General features: G+C 49.9%; 3 protein-coding genes across 11 annotated transcripts in view; 1 reads left to right on the top strand and 2 right to left on the bottom strand.

Moving 5' to 3' along the window:
- Positions 1-191: 191 nt before the first annotated feature.
- Positions 192-12,035, bottom strand: ZSWIM7 (zinc finger SWIM-type containing 7). 2 transcript variants are annotated; one of them, XM_038158431.1, is made up of 6 exons: positions 11,899-12,035; positions 11,315-11,414; positions 9,637-9,658; positions 7,218-7,320; positions 2,842-2,946; positions 192-2,454 (listed from the first exon to the last, which is right to left on the bottom strand). In XM_038158431.1, the coding sequence occupies exons 2-6, from the start codon at positions 11,391-11,393 to the stop codon at positions 2,338-2,340; spliced, it is 426 nt and encodes a 141-aa protein (XP_038014359.1). In that variant the 5' UTR covers positions 11,394-11,414; positions 11,899-12,035; the 3' UTR covers positions 192-2,337. The 2 variants fall into 2 exon arrangements, with proteins under 2 accessions (XP_038014359.1, XP_038014360.1); XM_038158432.1 differs by having other exon boundaries at positions 11,315-11,450; positions 11,899-12,001.
- Positions 12,024-15,378, top strand: TTC19 (tetratricopeptide repeat domain 19). Of its 2 annotated transcripts, XM_038158424.1 has the most exons (10): positions 12,028-12,256; positions 12,324-12,397; positions 12,488-12,598; positions 12,695-12,733; positions 13,273-13,329; positions 13,541-13,602; positions 13,731-13,825; positions 14,018-14,172; positions 14,429-14,591; positions 15,058-15,378. In XM_038158424.1, exons 1-10 carry the CDS (start codon positions 12,067-12,069, stop codon positions 15,189-15,191), a joined length of 1,080 nt encoding a protein of 359 aa, XP_038014352.1. In that variant the 5' UTR covers positions 12,028-12,066; the 3' UTR covers positions 15,192-15,378. The 2 variants fall into 2 exon arrangements, with proteins under 2 accessions (XP_038014351.1, XP_038014352.1); XM_038158423.1 differs by having other exon boundaries at positions 12,024-12,397; positions 12,488-12,570.
- Positions 15,379-16,508: 1,130 nt separating this feature from the next.
- Positions 16,509-21,870, bottom strand: part of NCOR1 (nuclear receptor corepressor 1) — a 55,114-nt gene continuing 49,752 nt past the window's right edge. For 6 of the 7 annotated variants that reach the window (XM_038158420.1, XM_038158418.1, XM_038158421.1 and 3 more), the window contains 5 exons: positions 21,110-21,252; positions 20,490-20,543; positions 20,005-20,226; positions 19,543-19,725; positions 18,924-19,363 (listed from right to left, as the gene is read on the bottom strand). In XM_038158420.1, coding sequence (XP_038014348.1) covers positions 19,176-19,363; positions 19,543-19,725; positions 20,005-20,226; positions 20,490-20,543; positions 21,110-21,252 — 790 coding nt within the window. In that variant the 3' untranslated portion in view covers positions 18,924-19,175. Of the gene's footprint in view, positions 19,364-19,542; positions 19,726-20,004; positions 20,227-20,489; positions 20,544-21,109; positions 21,253-21,870 lie in introns of all 7 variants that reach the window. The other variant, XM_038158415.1, reaches the window with a different exon arrangement.

The raw sequence follows: 21,870 nt of genomic DNA, 5'->3' as shown, positions 1-21,870 counted from the left end.
GATTTGAGAAAAGACCTGACCAAGGTTTTAGAGCAGAGTTTTATTGCCCTTAAATCACTTTGGTTCACAGGCCTGTGCAGCCCAGTGCTTCGGGTTTGCTTCCAGATCTGTTTCCAGCTATCAAACTGCAGGAGGCAGAGGTGCCCCAATGGTCCTGGCTGGTCTGAAGCAGAGCCACCAAGGCCAGTGTCGCTCTGCCTCGGGGACACGAGCTCCACAATTGGGTTTTTGCTCTGCCTCGGGGACACGAGCTCCACAATTGGGTTTTTGCTCTGCCTCGGGGACACGAGCTCCACAACTGGGTTTTTGCTCTGCCTTGGGGACACGAGCTCCACAATTGGGTTTTTGCTCTGCTGGCCTCGCAGAGCTTCCACAAGGGCAGGTTTCAGCTGTGAGAGGTGGATGCTGCAGCTCACCTGACTCCCAAAGCTTGGTCTGGCTGGGGCACCCCTGCAGCCCTGTAACCCCCAGAAGCTGTGAATGCTTTTTTCCCCCCCAATAGTAATTTTCATATTTTTATCCCTGAAAAATTGCACTTGAATCACACAGAAATCAACTCTATATTTTTAAAAATTCTGTTGCACTAAAAGGGGCGTACAAGACCCCAAGAGTTTCATCTCTCTGGCATATATAATGACAAATACGGTGTAAAATCAATTGAAAAGCTGAAGAAATCTTGTTCCTGCAGCATCTCCTGGGCCAGCTGGCAAGAGCTGCAGGGAGCAGCTGCAGGAATGACTCTGGGCCCACCATGCACAGGGAATGGGTCCCTGGGAGTGCAGGATTTCACTGCCTTTGGAGCAGCTCAGCCCCAGACCTGGCTGAAATCACCAGAGAGCCCTGAATGGCTTTGCAATGTTTATGCAATGTCCAAATTCACTGCAGCCCAGTGTCTCAGATATGGGCGCTTCCAGCACCAGCCTGAGCAGTTCAAGTCCCTGTCCCAGGTGCTTCTTCACCAGCCCCACTCAGCTTTGCTGCACCTGCCTTGGCCAGGGCCCAGCTGACCCGGGGCCACCTCCTGCCATCTGGGCAGGGCCTGCCTCTCCTCCCTCATCCTTCTGGGTTATCTCTGGCCCTGTTCCTCCTGTTAATCAGGGCTGGAAACCAGCAGGGTTTCACCTGCAGCCCTGGCAGTGCTGCCAAGTGGTGGCAAGCCACATTTATCCTCACAACAAAGGATGGAATCTCTCCCTTTGGCTGCCTGAAACCCACCCAAACTCACAGCAGCAACAGAGCGAAACCCTCAGTGCTGTAACACCCAGACAGAAGGTCCCAGAATATTTGTCCACATGTGAGAGCTTCCACCAGCCCAGCATCCACCGGTGCTCCCTTCCCATGCCTCTCAGGAGCCAGAATTCCTGCAGGTGGATGGAGCTCCCTCAGTCCAGCCGTGCCTTTGGGCTGCCAGGCAATAACTCTGGCCCAGGTCATGGTCACCGGCACAGGAAGTGCCTTCGTGGATTTGAGCCAAACATATTTCAAGGCAAAATAAAAATAGGACACCTCCCTTGCCCCCCCTCAATAAAAAGCTCATTTCTCATAAAAATGTGAAGCAAAAGCAGCAGAGGAACCTTCTGTAGCCAGTGCAGCTGCGGCCATTGAGCTGTCCCTGCTCTGCTGTACATGGGTGGAAGTGTTCTCCTCATGTTGCTGGGATTTTGTATTTACAGGAGCTCTTATTTTCATCCAAAATGCTTCATTTACCACCCCCACCGCCTGGCTCAGCCTGTGCCCCATTATTTCTGGTGGTTGATGCAGCAGGAGAGGCCACAGTGCCCTCAGGGAGCACAGAGCATGGCCAGGGAATCACAGCTGCAAGGAGCTGGCTCCCAGAGAAGCAGCCTTGAGGTGCTCAGTGTGTCTGAAAATGTTTGATTTAAAGCACATCAACCACGCTGATGCTTCCAAAGATCCCGTTCCAGTGGAGGCACAGAGCTGTCACCAGTCTCAGGGTGCTGAGGGGTCCCTGCCCTAGTCCCTGGACCAGGTTTGCCACTGAAAAATCAGAAATTGCTCTGAGCTGCCACCTGCAAAGAGCCACAGCAGCTCTTTAATCTGTGGATCACTAAAACCTGCAGGACTGTTTGCATCCTCACATCACAATCATTACAGATTAGCTCAAACATCTTCAGAAATCCCAAAAACGGCATCAATAAATAAAACTGAAGTCAACACAGGCTTAATTAATTAATTTATCAGTGCCAGGCTGCTAATTAATATCACACTTGGCTGCAGCACAGGAAGAAATCTACCAGCCTCAATGAGCATTTGACAGCCTTGTTGATATTAAAAATGCCAGTCGCACAGCCAGGAGTGATCCAAATTCTTCCTCCTTCATCCTTCATCCTCTTCCTCAGCCAGGAGGATGTTTGTGAGCTGCTCCTCAGACACAGCCAGCTCCTGGCAGGCTCCCAGGGCCTGGCTGAGGTAGACAGCCAGGATGTGTTTGCACTGCAAAGTTAACAGCGGGAGCAGGGCTGGAGTGCCAGGCTCTGTCTGGGCCAGGAATCCATCCTGGCCAAAAATGTGTCCAGGGAAGCACTCAGAACCCCCAGGAACATGGTTCCCTCCTGGCACAGGTGGTGCTCAGTGTCCCCAGCTCTGCCACCAGGACAGTGCCATGCTGGCACACAGCTCCTGGCACCCCCCCACCACTGCTGACCACCGAAAGCCCTCTCTGCAGCCTGACCCAAATCGGGGGCTCCAGAGGCCACACAGTGGTCAGGCTCAGCCTGCACGGCCAGCTCCACACGTGTTTGGGGGAAATCTGGGGTTCAAGGAGCAGGGCAGAGCCTGTCCCCTCCCCATGGCAGCCCCAGGCTGGGGCACAGAACTCACCAGGAGGCTCTCGCTCTTCTGCAGCACAGAAAAGCCAAAGGCAGGGCAGGTGCAGAAGTGGCAGGAGCTGTAGCAGGTGTAGAGTTTGCCTGAGCTCCCAAGGACCTGAAACAGAGGCAGATGAGGAGTCAGGGGCAGGATTCCCTTTGATTTCTCTGACTCAGGCTGGGTGTGCACTGCCCCAGCAGAGGGGGAGATGTCACAAATGTCACAGAAGTGTCCCCAAGCACTGCAGTGACCCACCTGAGCTTGAAGCTCCTCAGGTTTCTCAGGGTCTCCACAAGCTCCTCTCCCTGCAGGTGAGGGTGTCCTGGCCTGTGCTCGCAGCAGATCCCAGCCCCAGGGACTTGGCTGCTTTTAGGGACCAGGAAAGGGTGGTGGCACCACTCCCTGACCTGCCACCCAGTGCCAGCCCCCCCCGTGAGCTCCCTCCCAGCCTGGCAGGCTCAGAGGTGGAAATGACAGAGACTTCTGTCACACACAGCCCGGGTGTGACCCCAGAGCCACCACGGGCCTGGGGACAGGAGAGAGCAGCACTGAGCATTGGCAGGGAGGCCTCTCCTTTCCCAGCCACTGAAGGCTGCTCTGCTCTGCTCTCAAAACCAGCTGCAGCTACTGGAATCCAGATCTGCCTGAATAAACAAAGCTGAAGTCTCCAGAGAAGCCTCCCTGCTCCATCTCTGCTTTGGGAACAGCACTGCCTGCTTTTCCCACATGCTGTTCCCTGCAAGGCTGGTACTGAGGCACCAGGGTGAGCAAGCAGGTGAGGGAAGCATTTTTTTTCCAGCATGGAGCAATCTGCGAGCTGCTGGAGCTGACTGCAGGACATAGGAAAGCCAGCCTGTGGATTATTATTTCTCTTTTGGTCTCCTCAAGACTGGAAAATAGCTTTTAGGAAACTACTTTAAGGGCCCAACCTATGGGAAGGGAAGGATCTGCAGGAGCAGAACACACTTGCGCAGGGCCCGGGGCTCTGAGGGCACGTCACAGCCCTCTCCACCTGGCTGGGTTTGTGGCACACACCCCCCTAAATCCAAAGATAAACACAGAAAGTGGAAAGGCAGTGGAGCTCTGCAGAGTGCTGCTCCCCTCCAGGACCTCCCTGGCATCCCAAGCCCCTCCAGAGGAACATTGTCCCTCCCTGTCCAAAGCTGCACTTCCAGGGGAGCCTTCCCCAGCCCCCTCTGCCCAACAGGGAACATCCAGAAGTTCAGGTTCTCCCACAGAAATGCCAATGCTTCAAAGTCCCCCTCACTTCCAGCAGGTCCAGGACAAAAAACTCACATTCCCATTTCAGGGTAAACCTTTTTTTTCCAGGCTGGCCTTTACCCTGGGTCCTCCTTTTACTGCAGGCTGAGTTTGTTTCACTTGTGATAAGTTTGTTTTCCTGCAGCCCCTTTGATTGCTTTTTCCAAGATGAAGGATTCTGATGGTGCCTTCCCTTCAGAAGTGTTTTCCTTTGGGGAGGGGGGGAGCCACAGACAGACACTGCCACATTTGGGCTGAGCTCAGCATTCCCCCAGCCTGACCCAGATGGCAGGAACACAGTCTCTGCCTAATAAAGCAAAATCTAAAATCCAGTGACGGGGAGAAAAAAGTGCCCCTGTTCCTGGCCAGCTGCAGCCCAGGCAGGCACTGGGGTGCTCCCCTGGCCCTGAGCAGATTTCCCTCTGCTGTCCTCATCCCTGGCCTCAAGGAGGAGAAATCCCCCTGCAGGTGTCCCTGCCAGCGTGTGGGGGGACAGGAGGGTCAGCCGAGGCACCAGCACAGGGACAGACAGACAAGACAGCACCACAGCCTGTGCCAGGGCCTGCTGCTCAAACCCTTCAGTGCCACACAGTTCTGGGAAATGGATGAAAACAGACAATAAAAAAGCAATGAAAGTGCAGGATGTGAGCAGTGCAGGTGCCAGCTGGCAGGGCTGAAGCACTGCCCTCCTTCACTGCCACAGCTCAGCATCTCTGCCACGTGGGCAGAGCTCCAGGGTGCCCCAAATGCTGCCAGGCCAACAGTGGCACATCCAGCACAGCTCCACCAGCACCAGACCCAGCATCCCTGCAGCAGGCAGGATGAGCTCAGCAGGGCAGGTGCCACCCAAGCTCTCCTGGGATGATTTCAGCTCTGAGGCACCCAGCCCTGGGACACTCTATCAGTGCTACTCCTGTTAAACAGAAGGGCATTAAGGGACAAATCACAGCTCTCATTTGACTGAGGGCTCCTTCTTCTCCCATCTGAGCTCCTGAGGGCAAGGGCTGCCCACACGACAGGGCCTGTCTGAGCAGAGCCTTCCTCCCCTGCAGCAGGAGCTGAGATGTGCTGGCTGATAGGGAATTATCAGCAGCTCAGATTTGGCTCTAATGACCCAAAGGAGTTTCACAACAGAACCAGCCTCATGGCCTCAAAGAGCTCTCCAGAGCCAGCTGCAAGTGGAAGCACCACCTCACATTCCAGCTGAACCACATCTGGCTGCAAATGGCAGGGCTGACTTTGTGGGGTAATTAGCAGGGATGATTGTGCAGTGTCCAGGCAGCCATGGATGCCCCTCTCTCCAGGAGCACACTGGGGGACATTCCCACACATTCCTACAGCACACAGGAATGAAGAGCCAGTGGTGCAGTGCAGTGTCCCACCCAGGGGTTGGGTTTCTACGACCCCAGATGTGTTCCTGTCACTGCTCCAGCCCCAGGGTAGACTCTGCTCTTTGTTCCTGCATCTCAGACAGCTGTGATGAGGGAGAATTTCACAATGGCACCAACCTCACACCCCCAGAGAAAATATCTCTTCAGATTCCTCTGTTAATGAACTCATCAGCAATCAAGCTCCACTGGAGAGGAATGCAGCTGGAGGCACACAGGAATCTCCTTCCTGGAGCTTTGTCCTGCAGTAACTCCCTGACCCTCCTGCCCAGGGGTTCCTTCTCCACAGGGAAACCAGAGGCTCCCTCTCCCTGCAGAGGCAGGAGAGCAGTTCTGACACTTGTTCCTTTTCAGTGTGCACCAACTGAGCTCTTTATTAGTATCAGATTCATAACTGATGCCCAGCAAAGCTCTGCCTTAGCCTGCAGGGCCTGACAGAGCTCTGCAAGGAGAATGTGACCATTCTCTGCCCAGTGGCATCTTCAGACAAGCAACAGTAAAAAAGGGAAAGCCTTTGAGCATTCTGTTAATCAGGAAGGCAGCTGCTGTCTAAGGGTGCTGGAAGCTTCCTAGGCTTTACCAAACACCCGCAGGCAAGCCCTCAACTGCAATCCAAGGCTGTTCTCGAGCCCTGGCTATGACTCATGTCCCTCTGGAGGGGCTGTGTCCTCTCCATGCCCCCAGAAGTGATCAAGGCTCCATGTGCACACCAAGCAGGGCAAGCTCTGGACATGTGAGAAGGGTTTGTGCCAGCAGCCAGGCCTGACTTCACAGCTCTTTTCTCACCCTACAGGACCCCACAGCACCTCCAGGAGAGGAGAAAAGGTCCTTTGCAGAGGGGGTACTTGGAAATGTTCCTCTTGGGTGCTACAGCACTGAGCAGGGGAAAGCATTCCCCTTTCTCTGGTGTGTGCACAGCACAGAACCAGGCCCAGCCCTGGATGGGCTGTGCTACCTGAGGTTTGGGAGTGCTGAGGAGAAGGAATTGGTGCTTTTTGACCAAAACCTTTGGGGCACAGGGTCACAGTGCCAAGCCAGGGCACAGCCATGGGCTGGATGCAGCAGGTCAGTGGCTCACAGCATGGACAGATTGTCCCAAAAGAGATGCCACCAGTGCTGGGGGACCACAGAACAAGGAATTGTGCACAGCACAGAAAGGTGAGAATGAAGTACCAATGGCTCCTCACCTCACTCCCACGCTGTGCTGTAACTGATCTCAGGGCTGAGGTGAGCTCTTCTCCTCAAAATGCCATTTCATGGGGATGTTTCTGTGATTCACAGCCTTGGCTACACTGAACCAGAGTGAAACCCATGGGTTTGGCCAGCATTGCTCCCTCCCAGGCAGCAGAGATCTCCTGCCAAGCAGAGATCACGACAGGAAAGGAACACAGTGATGGCAGATAATGATGAGCTGTGTACAACTGGTCAAGAGGAAGAACTTCCTTTGCTGGATAGGATGGGAGTAATAAAGCAAAATTAGCAATCCCTGGAAAACTTCCTCCTGACTGTGATGCCCACAAACACATAAATTGTCTCAGGCTGGCTGGGAGCCACAGAGGAATGGTTCTGAACCATGCTGCTCTAATTCCAGCCCATGGCTGCTGCTCTCCAGTGTCACTTCAGGAGTTTGTAAAACACCAGTGTCCTCTCTGTGTTTATCCACCTCTGCAAGTCAGGAAAACATTGTCTCAGATGCCAGCTGGAAACCATCAGAAAGCAAGAGCAAAGAGAAGCATGTACCTGGTAGAGAATCCTTCCACTGGGGGACCTGACCCGGGTGACAGAACGCTGATCCACCAAATCCAGAGCTGGGACTGCAGATGGGCCAAAAATGAACTTCAGCCTGGAAGGGAACGTGTCTCTAGTTAGGTCACAGCACAAAGGGAGACCCCCTGGCTCAGCCTCAGGGCACAGAGGCAGCCCTGAAGGAGCCTATTGCAAAAGCAAGACATTTTTCCTTGCTGCAGCAACTGGAAATGTCCCATGAACACAAAGGAGGAACAAGCAGGGATTTTAGTGGAGCACATGGAGCCAGACTTGCCATTGCTCAGGGCAAAAGGGGCTCGTGCTCTGGGACACCTCAACTCTACAGCCAGGCTGTCCTGGATGTGCTGTCTGGATTGATCAGTTGGTATGGAATCCCAGCTCCAGGCATGAACTACAGCTCCCTGGAGAAAGGGGAGTGCAAGGATGATCCACAGTTCCTGGAGCAGCAGGAACTGGGGCTCCTTCCTCATCCCCTGGAGATCAGGTCAAACCCTGGGGAACGAGTGAGTCGTCTTGCAGTGATCACATCTCCATCACAGTCACAACTGAGGGAGAAATTATCCTTTCTCTACCACCAAACTGCATCAGGAGGAAGCTGGAGAACATCAGGGAATTACTCAAGACACTCCACGCACATGGAGACACCAGATAGCATCAGTTTTACATCTGTGACCCAGCTAGGAGCAGGGCTCAGAGACAGCCAAGCTATTCTAGTAAACACCCAGGGGCAGCACGTGCCTGGTATCCCTCCACTCTCCCTAAAACCCTTTCTCTTTCAGGGATGCACAGCATTTCTGGATAAGGGAGTGCCTGGGATGGGGATCACTGCACGTCCCAAAGGGGGATTTTGTCTCCTGCTGGTGCTGTGCTGTGTGTTAAATATGGACATCTGCACCTTCAGCCTATTGTCCAGACAGCTCAGGGGCTCCAAAGTCATTCTAGACCAGTAAATCCAGCTGCTCTCAGTGTTTCCAAAGAGCTCAGGGGCAGCTCAGTTAACTTCACAGAGCTTTCACCAGCTGAGAAAAATCTGTGTAGTCTAGATTGGTTCCAAGGGTAAACAACAAGGAAATCAGCAGTGATGAAGAGATAGCACCAAACAGAGCAGGAGCCCAAGAGAAAGGGGAAAGTTTCCAAGTCCAGGGAGGACAGAGCAAGGCAGAGCCCCAGCAAGGCTGAGTCAAGCTGACTGATAAGCAGCCAAGCAGACAGACAGATTCCAGGAAGACCAAAACTTGCACAAACTCAAGGCAAGAAGGGCTGGCTCCATCTGAGGAGGTGGGTGGGGAACGCTTAACGTAAGACATTCCTTCATGATTAGGTTTGGGGCTATAAGGGGGCTGAGTTCAGGGAGTTTCAGGAACTCTTTTCAAATTTAGGCAATTCTTTTCTTGTGTATATAATTCGATCAGTTCAACAGGAAATGCCCACAGGAAATTCAAGGAATTTGGAGATTTGGAAGAGATTGGGAAATTAAATCAGAATACTTCTGAGCTGCTGGATGCAGGGAATTGATGGAAATCTGGCTGCCAAGAGCCACCACCAATTTTAAACTTAACAAGGGAATTTCTTTCCTCTTTTCTTTTCTGAGGAGAAGGAAACAAAAGCTTTCAAATCTGATCCCACCTTTCAAAGGCCACTGGGATCCCAGGAGAGGGAGGCAGCACACCTTTCACAGGTGGTGTGTCAGATAACTTTAACACAAAGGCACCAGGGCCTGGAGGGTTCCTGGTGATCTCATCCCCCAGCAGGCAGGAACACAAGTTTAAAGATTAATTTGAAAAGTCTCTTTGACTGTGACAATGCCCCTTCTCCACCTTCAACACCAATTGGTGAGGGCTGAAGTTGTGAAACTTGGATCTCTTAGGTCACTGCTGGGAATGATTAAAGTATTCACAGGGTGACAAAGCTGACCTGAGACTGGCCCCAAACAGAAGAAAACTCTCAGTCTCCAAGTTAACATTTCCCTTGAGCAGGGTGATGATCAGGACGCTTCTCCCTCTCCATCACACGTGCCCATGACTCAACCAGCAGGAGTGAGCTCAGGGTGCTCACAGTGGCAGGAAGGCAGAGGGATGAATCACCCTGGAACACAACCCACTCCCGCAGCAAACTCCTTCCAGACCTGAGGCTGGGCCCAGGGCTCAGGTTAAATATCCTGGGTTTAAATTAGAGCAAGTCATCACAGGAGATGCAGTGATACAGAGATCATTCTGTGAATCTCTGGGGGAAAAAGCCCTTCAGAACCTGCATTTGCACTACCACCAAAGCCACCAGCATTTCTGTGTTTCAGCAGCACTGGGTCAAACACAGGGAAAAGCAGGATGAGGGCTGAGCACCAGCTGCCCTGCAGCAGGACACCGGGGCAGGAACTGAGGCAGAAGACACTCACCCCAGCAGCAGGTCATCAGGGACTGCAACAGGAAGAAAAGGAAATGTTATTTTGCAGAATTTTGCATCTCGGGGGGGTCATTGTCCCCCCAAGGTACCCCCAGAGGCCACACAGGACTGCAGAGCTCCCAACATCCTCTCTAACCACCGAGCAACAAGGAGCAGGGAAACGATCCATGATGGCAGTGCTGAGGCACTCATCAGGCACAGCCATCACAACTACAGGGATTCATTTTAACAAGAAAAGCAGAAGCCCAAAAGTACTTTCTTTTACGATATCCTATTTTTAAAAGCACCCAATGAAAGGCAGGAGGCCTCAATATCTTACTCTGTCCCTTTAAGAAGCTGGTTAAAAATATATATATATATTGTTTTCCCTGAAACTCTCTTGGCATGAGTTGAGAACTCAGGCATCACAACTTTTAAAATGTTGTTCTTTTCCCAGCACAGTCTTGCCGGGTTTATAGCTTTTACTACAGCCCAGTGAAACATTGTGTCTCCATTTATTGGAACTTCTTGAGATGGAAAGTTACACTCCAGCAAATTGTGTTTGTTGGAGCCGACAGCTCAGGCTCTGCTTGTCCACTCTGATCTTTCTGCTATCACCCAGGGGACACAGTGTACTCTGTCTCCATATCCCACTGGAAGATCTGGATTTTTGACTTTAAAATAATTTTCTTACGACAATTCAAAACACTCTCTATGACCTGCACTGTTGGTATAAATTTTCCAGCTTTATTTGAGTTTAATTCTGCAAAGGGATCAATCAGCTTCTCTCCACAGCTCTATCTCAATGTGTGCTTTAAGAAGGACGTTTTTAAAGGGATGTGAACTTTTTTTGCTTAGTTTACAACAGGATTTGTAAAGCTCTTTTAAAAGTCACATGTGGATTTTGGATCTACTCTAACCTGACAGGAGCCATAGTGCAAGTGTGCCAAAAAGCTGTCACTAGGGTCACTCTGACAGTTTAGACATGAAGTCTCTGCCCATTCCTCACTCCCACGTAATGCTCAAGACAGATTTATCTGAATTCTTATTTGTTTGGGTTTTCTGCAGTTAAAAATATTCTTTCAGCAGACCCTTTCCTTGGGAAGAGCCATTCTGTGCAGCTCATCCAGTAAACACAAATATTAATATTCTCTCAGCACAGATCCAGCAAAGGTAATTATTCTTAACTAGCTGCTGGAACTGGCCAGGATTTCAGCGCTGGCTGGTGCTCCTCGCACGGAAGCCCTGGGAAGCTGCTCCTCGCCCTGGGATCAGCAGCACACCCCCTCTGCCGGTCAGCCAGGACACGGCTGTGGGAAATTCCCCTTTCCAACCCCACTTTTGGGATTGGTGAGTCTGTAGGACCAGCAGTGCAGAGGGCACAGCAGAATTCCTGCCCGGAGCATTAATTTATCATCCCTAAATGATAAGTTACTGTGCACCAGGAGCTCTAAGGAGCAGCAGAACCCATAAGTCTCACACTACAAAGAAAAGAGTCCAAAGTGGTGTGATTTTTGAATTTGACTTGGAGGAGGGGCTGCTCCTCACTATGTGTGCTTCACACCCGTCTGTTGTCACAAAAGGGGACATCCAGGTTCCCGAGACAGCACAGAAAGGGGAGGCACGGGCGCTCATCACTCGCTGGGCTGTGACAGCCGTGCCGGCCACTCCTGCTGGCATCCTCCACGTACCCTGCGAGGTCTCCTCAAAAGCCTTTTTGATCTCTCTCAAGAGCTCTTCCGCCACTGCTGGCAAGGTGCTCCCGTCCATCCCACGGGCACGGGATCATCCCTGGAAACGAGACAGGACAGGAGACAGCGGGAAACCCTGGGGCCACCATGGACACTGAGCATCAGGGGGGTTATCTGGGCACCCCATCCCAACCAAGGAGCGGCATCCTTAAAGACGTTTTAAAACAACTTCTGAAATGTTTTTTACCCGTTCTGGGAACAGGATTCCCCACAGGCACGCGGGTGTCCCCGGGATGGCCTCACACAAAGGCGGCTCCCGTGGGAAGGACGGCTCGGCGCCCTCAGGATGTTCCTCCCCTCAGGAGCGCTCCCTGCCCATCAGCTCCCGCCCGGGGCCGCGGGCAGAGCCCGGCGCAGCCCCCGTCACCTCCGCACGTGTTCCCACACACGGATCAGATCCCCGTTCTGCCGCCCCGGCTCCCTCAGCCCTTCCCGGGCGCCGCTCCAGCCCCTTCCCCATCTTTGTCCCCCGCTCCGTGTTCTGAGGGGCGCGGCACGGCCGGGGCGCTGCGGGCGCTGCTCACCAGGGCGGGCAGAGCGGCGGGACCCGCTCCCGCCCCGCTCCCGGGGCTGCTCCCGGTCCCGATCCCGGTACTGATCCCGATCCCGCTCCCGCTCCCGCTCCGGGCGTGACGTCAGACACCGCCCCGTTCCCGCGCTGACGTCACGCGCTCTTAAAGGGCCCGCTCGGGATGGCGGCGGTGGCGGCGGCGCTGCCGCGGGCGCTGTCCCGGCTGTGCCCCCGGCGCTGCCCCGCCCTGCCCCGGCCCGCCTGGACAGGGGCACACCGGGGACACCGCGGGGACAGCGGCTCCGGCACCGCGGGGCGGGCGCGGCCGCGCTGGGCACGGCCCGCCGGCGCTGCGCTGGCCTTCCTGGGAGGTGAGCGGGGCGGCGGGCGCGGGCGGCGCGCAGCCGGCACCGGGCACCCACCGCGCTGTCCCCGCAGGGCTCTCGCTGTTCCCGCGGGACGCCGAGGAGGACGGCGAGGACGCCATCGTGCTGCTGCTCAAGAGAGCCAAGGTGAGGCGCGGGCGCTGCGGGCGCTGCCGGGCACTGACCGGGCACTGACCGGGCACTGACCGGGCACTGACCGGTCCCGCTGCCCCGCAGCTCAGCGCTATGAAGGGGGAGCTGGCCGAGGCCGAGCAGCTCCTGCACCAGGCCCTGCGGCAGGCGCACCAGCAGGAGAACAGGCAGGCCATCATCTACACCTACAGCATGGTGAGAGCCCGGCCAGGGGCACTCAGCCCCAGGAAAAGCGGCTGAGGCTCATCCGCGTCGCCCTGGTGGAGCTTGAGCGCTGTCTGTCTCTTCCAGATGGGGAACGTGGCCTACATGCAGGGACAGCTGGACAATGTGAGTAACTCTGGGTTTTCCCAATGGATTTTTAGAGGTTGACATCTTGTGCACGGTCTCAGGTGTGGGGTGCTGGCACAAGCTGCAGACTCAGAACTGTGGGGCAGAGATGTGCCAGTGCAAAGCAGAATGATCTAACAGAATGATCTAACTCAGGACTGCACTCCCATGAGCACACCAGGTTAAGAAAAATGCTCTCACAGGTAAATTTTGAGCTCCAACATGGTGTGCAGGGGATAGAATACTTCCTTCTGTGAAATGCTGCAGTTGAGCACAGAGGTGGCTCCTCCCAGAAGAATCTGGGAAAGCCCTGAGCTCGCAGACAGGGGAAAGGCCTGGCTGCTGCAGCAGTGCTCAAGGAGAAACTGAAAGGAGCCACTGGTTCAGTACCACTGGGCTCTGGTCAGCCTTTCACTTCTAACTGTTCTTGGTGTAGTGTAAATGCAACAAATTTGAGCCAGGTCCCTCTATGTAGTTTGCCTCTGTTTTGTTTTAAGTGCCATCATTTCTCAGTGTCCTCTTCAAAATTCTTGTTTCAGGCAGAAAAGCTCTACAAAGCAACGATGAGCTATATGCTTGCAGGGGACACAAAGGAGGTATGTTCTGAGACAGGCTCCCAGTGGTGCCCTTTTCTTTACCTTGTTTCGTGCTGTAATGCCTCTTACTGGAAATTGGTAATATTTAATGGATGGCAGCACTGGAGGCAACAAGATGGGGATTTTTAAAGTCTAAACTCTCTGACAAAGTAATGTTTCTGTTGGGGAGGTACAAGAAGAGTAACAGTTGTGTTGTGTGTGCTCCTGGCAGGATGACAACGCCATCCTTGAGCTGTCCCTCAAGCTGGCCAGTATCTACGCTGCTCAGAAACAGTGAGTTCCCAGCTGGAGGTGTCACCTGCCTTCACCTCAGCTTTGCAGTGCTGGTGGGGAGGCCAAGCAGAGGCTCTTTAATGAGGGATCCTTCAGGGACAGAAGGAGCTTTGCTTTGCACTTTGCAGGGACAAATTAGCTGTCGCTGGCTACCAGTTCTGCATCCTGACCTTGGAGGAGAAGATTGCCAAACAGAAGGACTTGCCTGAGGATGTCTTATCAGGTGAGCAGCCTTGTCTGCCAAAGGCTTCTCATCTTTTCTCCATTTCCCTGTCCTTGATGTTGTTTCTGTATTCCTAAGCACCATCTTCATGTCAATCCATGTCTTCCCACTGCCTGAGTTTCCTGCTGTGGTAGGATGGGGGTTCATGCTGCATCCTGTGGCAGTGATCACCTCCCTCCTGTCTGTTTGCAGCTGAAGAAAAGGCCAACACCCAGCTCCTGCTTGGGATGAGCCTGGACTCCTACGGCCGCTACCTCCTGAACATCAACGAGCTCCCAGCAGCACAAAAAGTGTATGAGAAGGCTCTGCAGATATCAAATGATGTTCAGGGAGAGACTCATCCACAGGTGATTTGTGCAGCAGTAGGACTCCAGGGAAGGAAAGGCTGATCTGGAGGGAATGAGGCAGCCTTGGAGCAGCTCTGCTGCCATCAGACATCAGCACTATCTGAGGCTGTTTTCCTGCCAGCAAGGACGAGCATGCAAATACAGAAATACAGAACACTTCTCTGGGAAATACTTTAACTGGTGTGGCAGGGAACGAATGTGGCGCTCCTGCTGCCCCAGACTGCTCCACAAGCTTCCCTCTTCCCTCCTGGTGCAGAGTGTGGTGCTGATGAACGACCTGGCGACGGTGCTGGACGCTCAGGGACAATTCGAGGAGGCGCACACCTACAGCAGGAGGGCAGCACAGCTGGCAAGGGACACACAGCACCCCGAGGAGCACATGGTGCTCAGCAACCTGGCAGCAATCCTGATGCACAAAGGTCAGTGAATACATGCCCAGCCTGTCACTGGGCTGCTGCTGACTGCAGAGATCTGGGTCTGTGTCGTGGGGCTGAACTACAGTGCTGGTTTGGGGTAATTAGTTTTAGTTTAAGCAGCAGGTCTGACTTTGAATTGATTTCACAAACTGACCCAAAAGGTTGCCAGAGGATCTTGTTTCCCATGTCCTTTTTGTCCAGTAACTTTTCCAAAAGGATAGAAGACATGCGTGAGATCTGTTTCTGTGAGATTTTAATGCTGAAGCAGCACCAGGTCCCATCATCACTGCTGCTCTCCACCTCTCAGAGTTGGCAACCTGGCAGGATGTTTTCTGAGCCTCCCCAGATCTTGATGTGTTCCAAGGAGTCCTTCCTTCCTTGTCCTTTGCATGTGATCAGCATCAGGAGGGGGCTCTGAAAATGGGTGATGGAACTGGGTAGCCAAGCCTTTTTTCCCCTCTTGCTACAGAAGATTTCCTGCAAGCAAAACAAGTGTACAAAGAAGCTCTCAAGCAGGCACAGCAGAAGGGAGATGCTGCTTCTGTCCAGCATATCCAGGAGGAACTAGCTGAGCTGGCCAAGAGGAGAAAGGGCTCCAAATAAGTTTGGCCAGAGAGTCCAGCCTTGAGGTGGCTGAAGGCAGCAAGGGCTGGTCAGCACAGGCAGCCTGGGAGCAGCTCGGTGCAATTCTCCAGAGAAACAGCAATGAGGAGTTTCAGGACTGCTTAAGAGGAAGGGCTGCCACTGCCTAACCGCCCAAAATAAAGGTGTGAAATCTTAACTGTGTGAATTTGTGGTGTAGTCTGTGGTTTGACTTATCTCCTGTGCTAAGTGATTTAATTTTGGCTGCCTAAGTGCAAGTCTGGTCTGGTATTAATACTGTGTTAGAGTCAAGGAGTAGCAAATTGCTACTCCTGCCTGCCCACAGAAGTGTTCAGGTTCAAAACATGGCTGTCCTAGAGCAAGACTTGAAAAGGAACAGGCAGGAATTGTCTCACTCTTCCTTGCTGCACAGCACAGCAGGGGCTGTGTGTTTATCAGTGCTGCAGTTCAGTGTTTGAAGCAGCTGAGCATCTCCCAAGCTGTACCTGCCCTGCCACAGAGCTGCAGCTCCCTGTCCTGGTCCAACAGCTTGCTTGAAGATCAAATGCATTTCTTCATTTAGCATCCAAAGATAGAACTTGCCCTCTCAGAGGAGGGATAAGACTGGTAGCACACAGAGCTGCTGTCAGAGATAAAACACTTGGCTGCAGTGGGGAGCACACGGAGTGTCAGAGTTGTCTTCTCTCTTGGATAGGTCAGTGCTTGAATGCTGAGGCTTCCTGTTGGAAAAGATGCTGTGTACAAACCCAGCTTTGTTAGCTGCATGCCTTCCTGTGAATCAACTATCAACAGCTGCTCTAGACAACAGAATTTCTCAGTTCTGCCCTGCCAGGAAGCCTGATATTAAAGAAAGAGAGAATTAAACCAGAAATTACCAAAACTATATTTAGTTAGGATAGCAGAACTAATTCTGTCACTATCCAAGCACAATTTTAACTTTCAGTTGTCAGAACTGCAGCTGGTTGGTACAACCCTCAATGTAATTACATCATTAGTAAGTTACTTACAGTAGCAGCTTCATCTCTGAACTTTGAGCTAAGAGGAGGAGGCACACAGGTTTTCTAGAGCAGAAGTTCATTGAAGCTGGAAAACTTCAGTCACATACAGAGCTTTGTTCTCAGCAAGCTAGGAAATAAAAATAGGGCTGTACTGACAGAAAGGCTCTGGCACATTAGAGCCAACCTTCCCTCAAGTGCTGGGTTTGGGGTTTGAAGCAGCAGAGTTTGGAGGGCAGCAGTGTCACCTGGGAACCCTGCAGCACCCTGGGAGCAGGGTCTTGCCTGATGCTGCAAAACAAAAGGGAGACACAGGAAAAGCAAGTGGAGAACTGATCCCCTTTATTGATTGGTCTGAATCCAGAAGTCACTGTCTAGTGAAGACATTGTGTGGAAATTATGATGCATGGGTTTTTCAAGTCTTAAATGATTTCATATCAGAATCACGAACCATATCAAGATGAAAGCATTGTGAAAGCGCTGATCAGAAATCAGGTAAAAATTTGTAGTAAACTACACTTTGTAAACATGACTTACAAACACCTTCCTGTTTGAAACAGGGCAGATGTAATTCCATACTTGAAGATTACTGGAAATGTGGTAAACCCTAACTTAGGCTCTGGAGAGGTTTTTTACACTGGAGAAGTTAAAACTCAGATAACAAACAAAAAAAAAGCAGCAACATTTTATGTGCAAATGCCACTCAAACTGTATCTTAGGAGATTGTGACTATCCTACTTTGGATATCTTGCTGCTGCTGCAGCAGTAACATGAAGCTTTGCAATGAACATGCCATACTTACTGTACAGGTAGCAAAGACATTTGTCTGTACATGCCTCTTTCACATTGTATTTGTTACACTAAGAAAGTGAGAACAAGTGAGTTTAAGAATGGAACTTCATTCTCCACTCCAAATTTAAATCTACAAAAAGGGCAGATCAACTCGTTTTCCAGTATATGTTGCTGTGGAAACCAAAAAATAAAAATTAAAATAAGAGCACAGGTCTACAAACAGGATGAAAACTTCACTGCTTCAAGCCAGAAGGGTAAAGGAGGGGAGGATGAGAGAAATCTTTCTCAGAGAAAGACTGCAAGGAGATTTAAGACTGCCAACGGATCTACTGTGATGCAGTGTTTAAAAAAAGTAACAAAATAGTTCTGTATTTTCAACAGTGTCAAGTTTCCAAATGAGTTCCTTTGGAATTTTGTTTCCCTCACTTGGGGCAAAAAGGTTTTCCCTAAAGGACTGAAAAGAAATTTGCTATTGATAAATAGTTCTGTGCTTCTTCCTGTTTGTAAGTGGACCGTGACAGTCCGTGGGCTGCAGAGCTCACGCAGCTCAGGGTTACACACTGCATTACACCTTCCATACAACGCATCACAAATACAGCGGCAAAATCCAAATATTTCTCACTGGGAAATAACTCCAAGGCAAAGACCCTGTTGATCAATGAGATGCAAAAGCAGTTTGGAATCTGACAGACCACGCCACCCCCCAGCTCAGTGCTATCTGTGAATCAGTCCTTCTACCCCGGAAGATTGGAATTCACTTCCTGAGGTCAGTGCAGCATAAAATGAAGATGCTTTTGGAGATGGATGTCAGGACAGCCTGTGACATGACATCACTGCCCAGATGGATGTGTACATGAGCTACAAGCATATCATAGCAAGCATTGATAGATGAACGATTAAGGAGACTCTCCTAGTACCATATACAATTTAAAAATAAAAATCACCCTAACAAGTATTGCACACTTCAGGAGTTAAGCCAAGCATTTGTAAGGACTTCCACCAAAAGCTTGCTTAGAGGGACAGGGACTGGGATGCAGACTTCAAAATAATTATTACATAAAGATTTTTAAATCAGATTGGAGGAAGGAAAAAAATCACAGTACCTATTTCAAACTGGTTGTAACAGAAGCCAAGTAGTTGACTCGTGTGTTGCTCAATTATTCTATAAAAGCACTTTGTTTTATTTAAACTTGGGATGTGGAGCTTTTTCTTCTTAAAGGATTTATCAACCCACCCAGAGCCTCTGTTCAGAAAAGCCATTTGCTGTGGTTAAATATGACAGTAAAATTTAGTAGCCTGTTTTGACTGCATACAATGCAGAAACAGAGAACACTAAGAATAGGCTTTTAGGGCACAGTTAAAATTCCCAGTGTGCATAACAGTGAGGTATGCCTCCAGAAGCTGTTCTTTTTTTGTTTCTTTAACCTTTTAAAAATGAACCATAACATACCCATGCAATAATATTTCTGCAGTGTTGCTAAATAAAACCGACTGCACCAAAAATTTACAATGTGGCAGAATTTCAAATTCCAAAGAAATATATCATCTTATTCCAGCAAACTGGAGTTATGTTAATGTACAGAATTCACTAAGGGGTCAGTCTTAAAAATCAACATTTTCACAAGAGCTTGAACACCACTGAGAAAGTGTGTCTAGGGAAAAAAAAAATTATATAAAAGCACAATGCCTGCAGGAAGTGGCACGGCATTAAATGGGCAATGATGGTTGGGAGGTTGGGGTTCTGGTTAGGTTAGGCTGAGAGGGAGGCTAGGGTTATGAAGAGTATTCTACACTGGAGAAAATGCTTAAAAAAAATTACAAAATGACCCCCAAAGTTTAGGCAATGATTTGAACATAAGTACACCAGATACTATAGCAAGGGAAAAAACACTGCAAAAAGTACTCTCTATTTACAGAAGAATGATTTAAAAGACATTATGGTTTTCTTTACAAATAGATGTAGAGCAGGAATAGTCCACATTTTTAAAAACTCTTTACATATTTATCTTTAAGTAAGTCAACCTTCTCGACAACAATCCTCCAACACACAGCCTGTGCAGAAGGCATTTCACGGACTCTCCAGCAATTCTTCATTGTGTGGCCCTTGCTCTCTTGGAAAGTCTCTGTGGGCACAAGTCAAAAATAGATTTCTTTTTTTGACCCGCAAATTAAAAAAAAAAAAAAAAATCTGCATAGTTCAGTCATCACTGTCAGACAGAGTCTCATATTGTGCTGAAAGCAGTGGTGCAGGCTCTCGCTCCCAGATCCTGTTCTGTGGGTGAGTGGTTGCTTGGCTCATGGACGGGGGGGCACAGGCGATGGAGGTCGGGGGGGTGCTGCTCAGCATCCTCATGGTCAGAGGGTTGTACGGAAACTGGGTGGAACCTGCATCAAAAGGCAAAAACATGAGCTGTTCTCAGAGATCTGTGTTGGCCTGGGTTGTGACAATTAGCAGAAAATCCACTGCAGAAAAGCCCCACGTGCTGAGAACTTGTGGCCAATATCCAGCGTTACAGTGCAACATCTGAGACTGCAAACACCTTTGAAAGAAGCCTGTTCCTCACCTGTTGATGAAGGCCTGTCTTCCCAGGCCCACACTGGAGTCTGTCTGTGGTAGTCCCCTTCTGAATGTACAGATGAGACAGAGGAAGGTCTTTCAGTTCCCAAATATCCCTGCCCAGGAATTGGAGACTTTGACTTCCTACTGTTTGACTTGCCGATGAGCTTCTGCTTGCTGACTGCCCCACCTGGCAACAGAAGGGACAGATTTCACCAACAACACTTTAGCCTCTGTGTGTTTGTTTCTAGAAATTATCAGGTAACACTGAGAAGCTTTAGGTATCCAATACACCCTGTTCTCCTTTTCCAGTTCCATCCGTGTTGTTGGAAAAGCCAGGACGATAAACACAAACACCACCTCTGCCAATTACAGAGGAAAGACAGTGATGTTCAGTGCTACCACGTTATTCAAACCCTTGATTTATTTATTTTCTTTAAGGCCCTGGGATATTTGGGAGCTGCAATACCTGAATTTGGAGATGGATTGGCTTCTTCCCTACGTGTCTCGTTACTCGCCGGTACCGCGGCGCCGGAGCTGCCCGGAGCCACCGCGAGAGGCTGGGACATGACGACTCCGTGCTCCTCACTCTTGTCATCAAAGTTTCCCATCAGTGCTTTCCTAATAATGTCTTCCAGACCCAGATTACTGGCAGGATCTGCAAAGGAGTGACCCCTAGAACTGACTGCACCTGGGAGAGAGGAGAAAACACAGGGAAAGGTGGGAAGGGAGGCAAAAAGTGTACCTCAGAGAAATTACAAAGGGGTGTGGGGAAAGATTTGGTCATTTTGCTTTCCCTTATGGTGCAGGAAATAAGTTTTCATGTAGGATATTAGCTTTTAAATTTGCACTATTTTCCTCTTTTACTGGACTCCCCAAAGAGTATAAATTTAAGGTATTAAAGACATTACATTTTTCTGAAACATATGTTGTTTCTTTTATGGAAGAACTTACCTGAGGTAGTGACTGCTGGCAAATTGAATATTTCAGTCCCTGGCTGAGCAGTTGCTGCAATTAAAACACAACATTTCACTGAATTTTTTTAGTACTGATGATCACTAAGTGATCAGCAGTAGCCCTACTGCACAAAAAAAAAAAAGAGCAAAAATGTAATTCTAGTATCATATTCCACAATGTCAGTGTTCATTACTGGAATTATATTAAAATGCTGTTTAAAAGACATAATCATAAGGGCCAAGAAAACACAAACTATTTAGTTTCAAGACACCTTTCCAAGCAGGAAAATGTGTAGTATTGATACAAAGCAAATTACAGACAGAGTTAGTTAGAATAATGTCAGGTTTTAACAACTCTCTCATTAATTATGTGGTTTTCACCTCTTAATTTAAGTGTTAAAATGATGTGACAGTCCTACATACAACAGTATATTAAAAAAACCCTAACCTTCTAGTTCTATGGTTATATATAAATATATAAATTATTATACGTGTTTTTTATTAATAGATTTATATAAATTTGTATTATTTGATCATATTTAGGTCAGGACATCTGCAGGTGGAAGTCACATGAAGCTTAAGCTGGAAAAATTGAGTGAAAAGGCAAGTCCTGCATACCCATGTCAGAGTCACCTCCACCAGATGAGTTCAGCTTTCGAAATATCTCCTGTTTCTTGGATTTCACCATTGGTGAAGTGTTCTCAAGTTTGGTGAAAAACGAAGGCAGGTAACTGATACTGCCTGGAGAGCGAGAGTCAGTCCTGCCAAGACCAACACGTGTCAAAGAGACAGAACTTGTAAGATGCACATTTAAATCTTCCCAAAAGCAGTCAGGCAGAAACCACTAACAGTGATATGAACACTGGGGGGCTCAATAGTAACTGAGTTTGCTTAAGCAGCAGCAATCTGACAAATAACCTTAAATTAAAAAACCAAACAACTCATACGTAAATTAAAAAATAATCTAAAAATGAAGTAAAAAATAATCTAGATTTCTTAGCCCAAGATCCCTATGTTTCTAAAAAGTGCAATATCCCCAGCCATGTTCCTGGAAATCCCTTTGCATCTACCTAACATCCATTATGGGCTATGACAGCCCGGCAGCAACTGCAGAGTTGAAAACACCAAGAAAATTACAATCAGTTTTACAGCATCAGGCTTAAATAAGTACTTGGGGTGCTCTTTCTTCCTCACCAGGGCAAATACAGGAGCACCCACTCCAGTGTGCATCTCCCACACGTTTGCAGACACCAGCACTGCCAGGGAGCCGTGAAGGTGCTGTTTTGTGGTGCTGATCTGACAGACTGGGACAGGGCTGCCCCATGCATGACACCCCACTTCTCTCCTCCTGGAACCTCTTAGCTTAGTGGTATTTCAAG

The sequence above is a fragment of the Motacilla alba genome, chromosome 19 (genome assembly GCF_015832195.1).
Source record: "Motacilla alba alba isolate MOTALB_02 chromosome 19, Motacilla_alba_V1.0_pri, whole genome shotgun sequence".
NCBI classification, from domain to species: Eukaryota; Metazoa; Chordata; class Aves; order Passeriformes; family Motacillidae; genus Motacilla; species Motacilla alba.
This window is presented reverse-complemented; position numbering and strand designations above follow the sequence as displayed.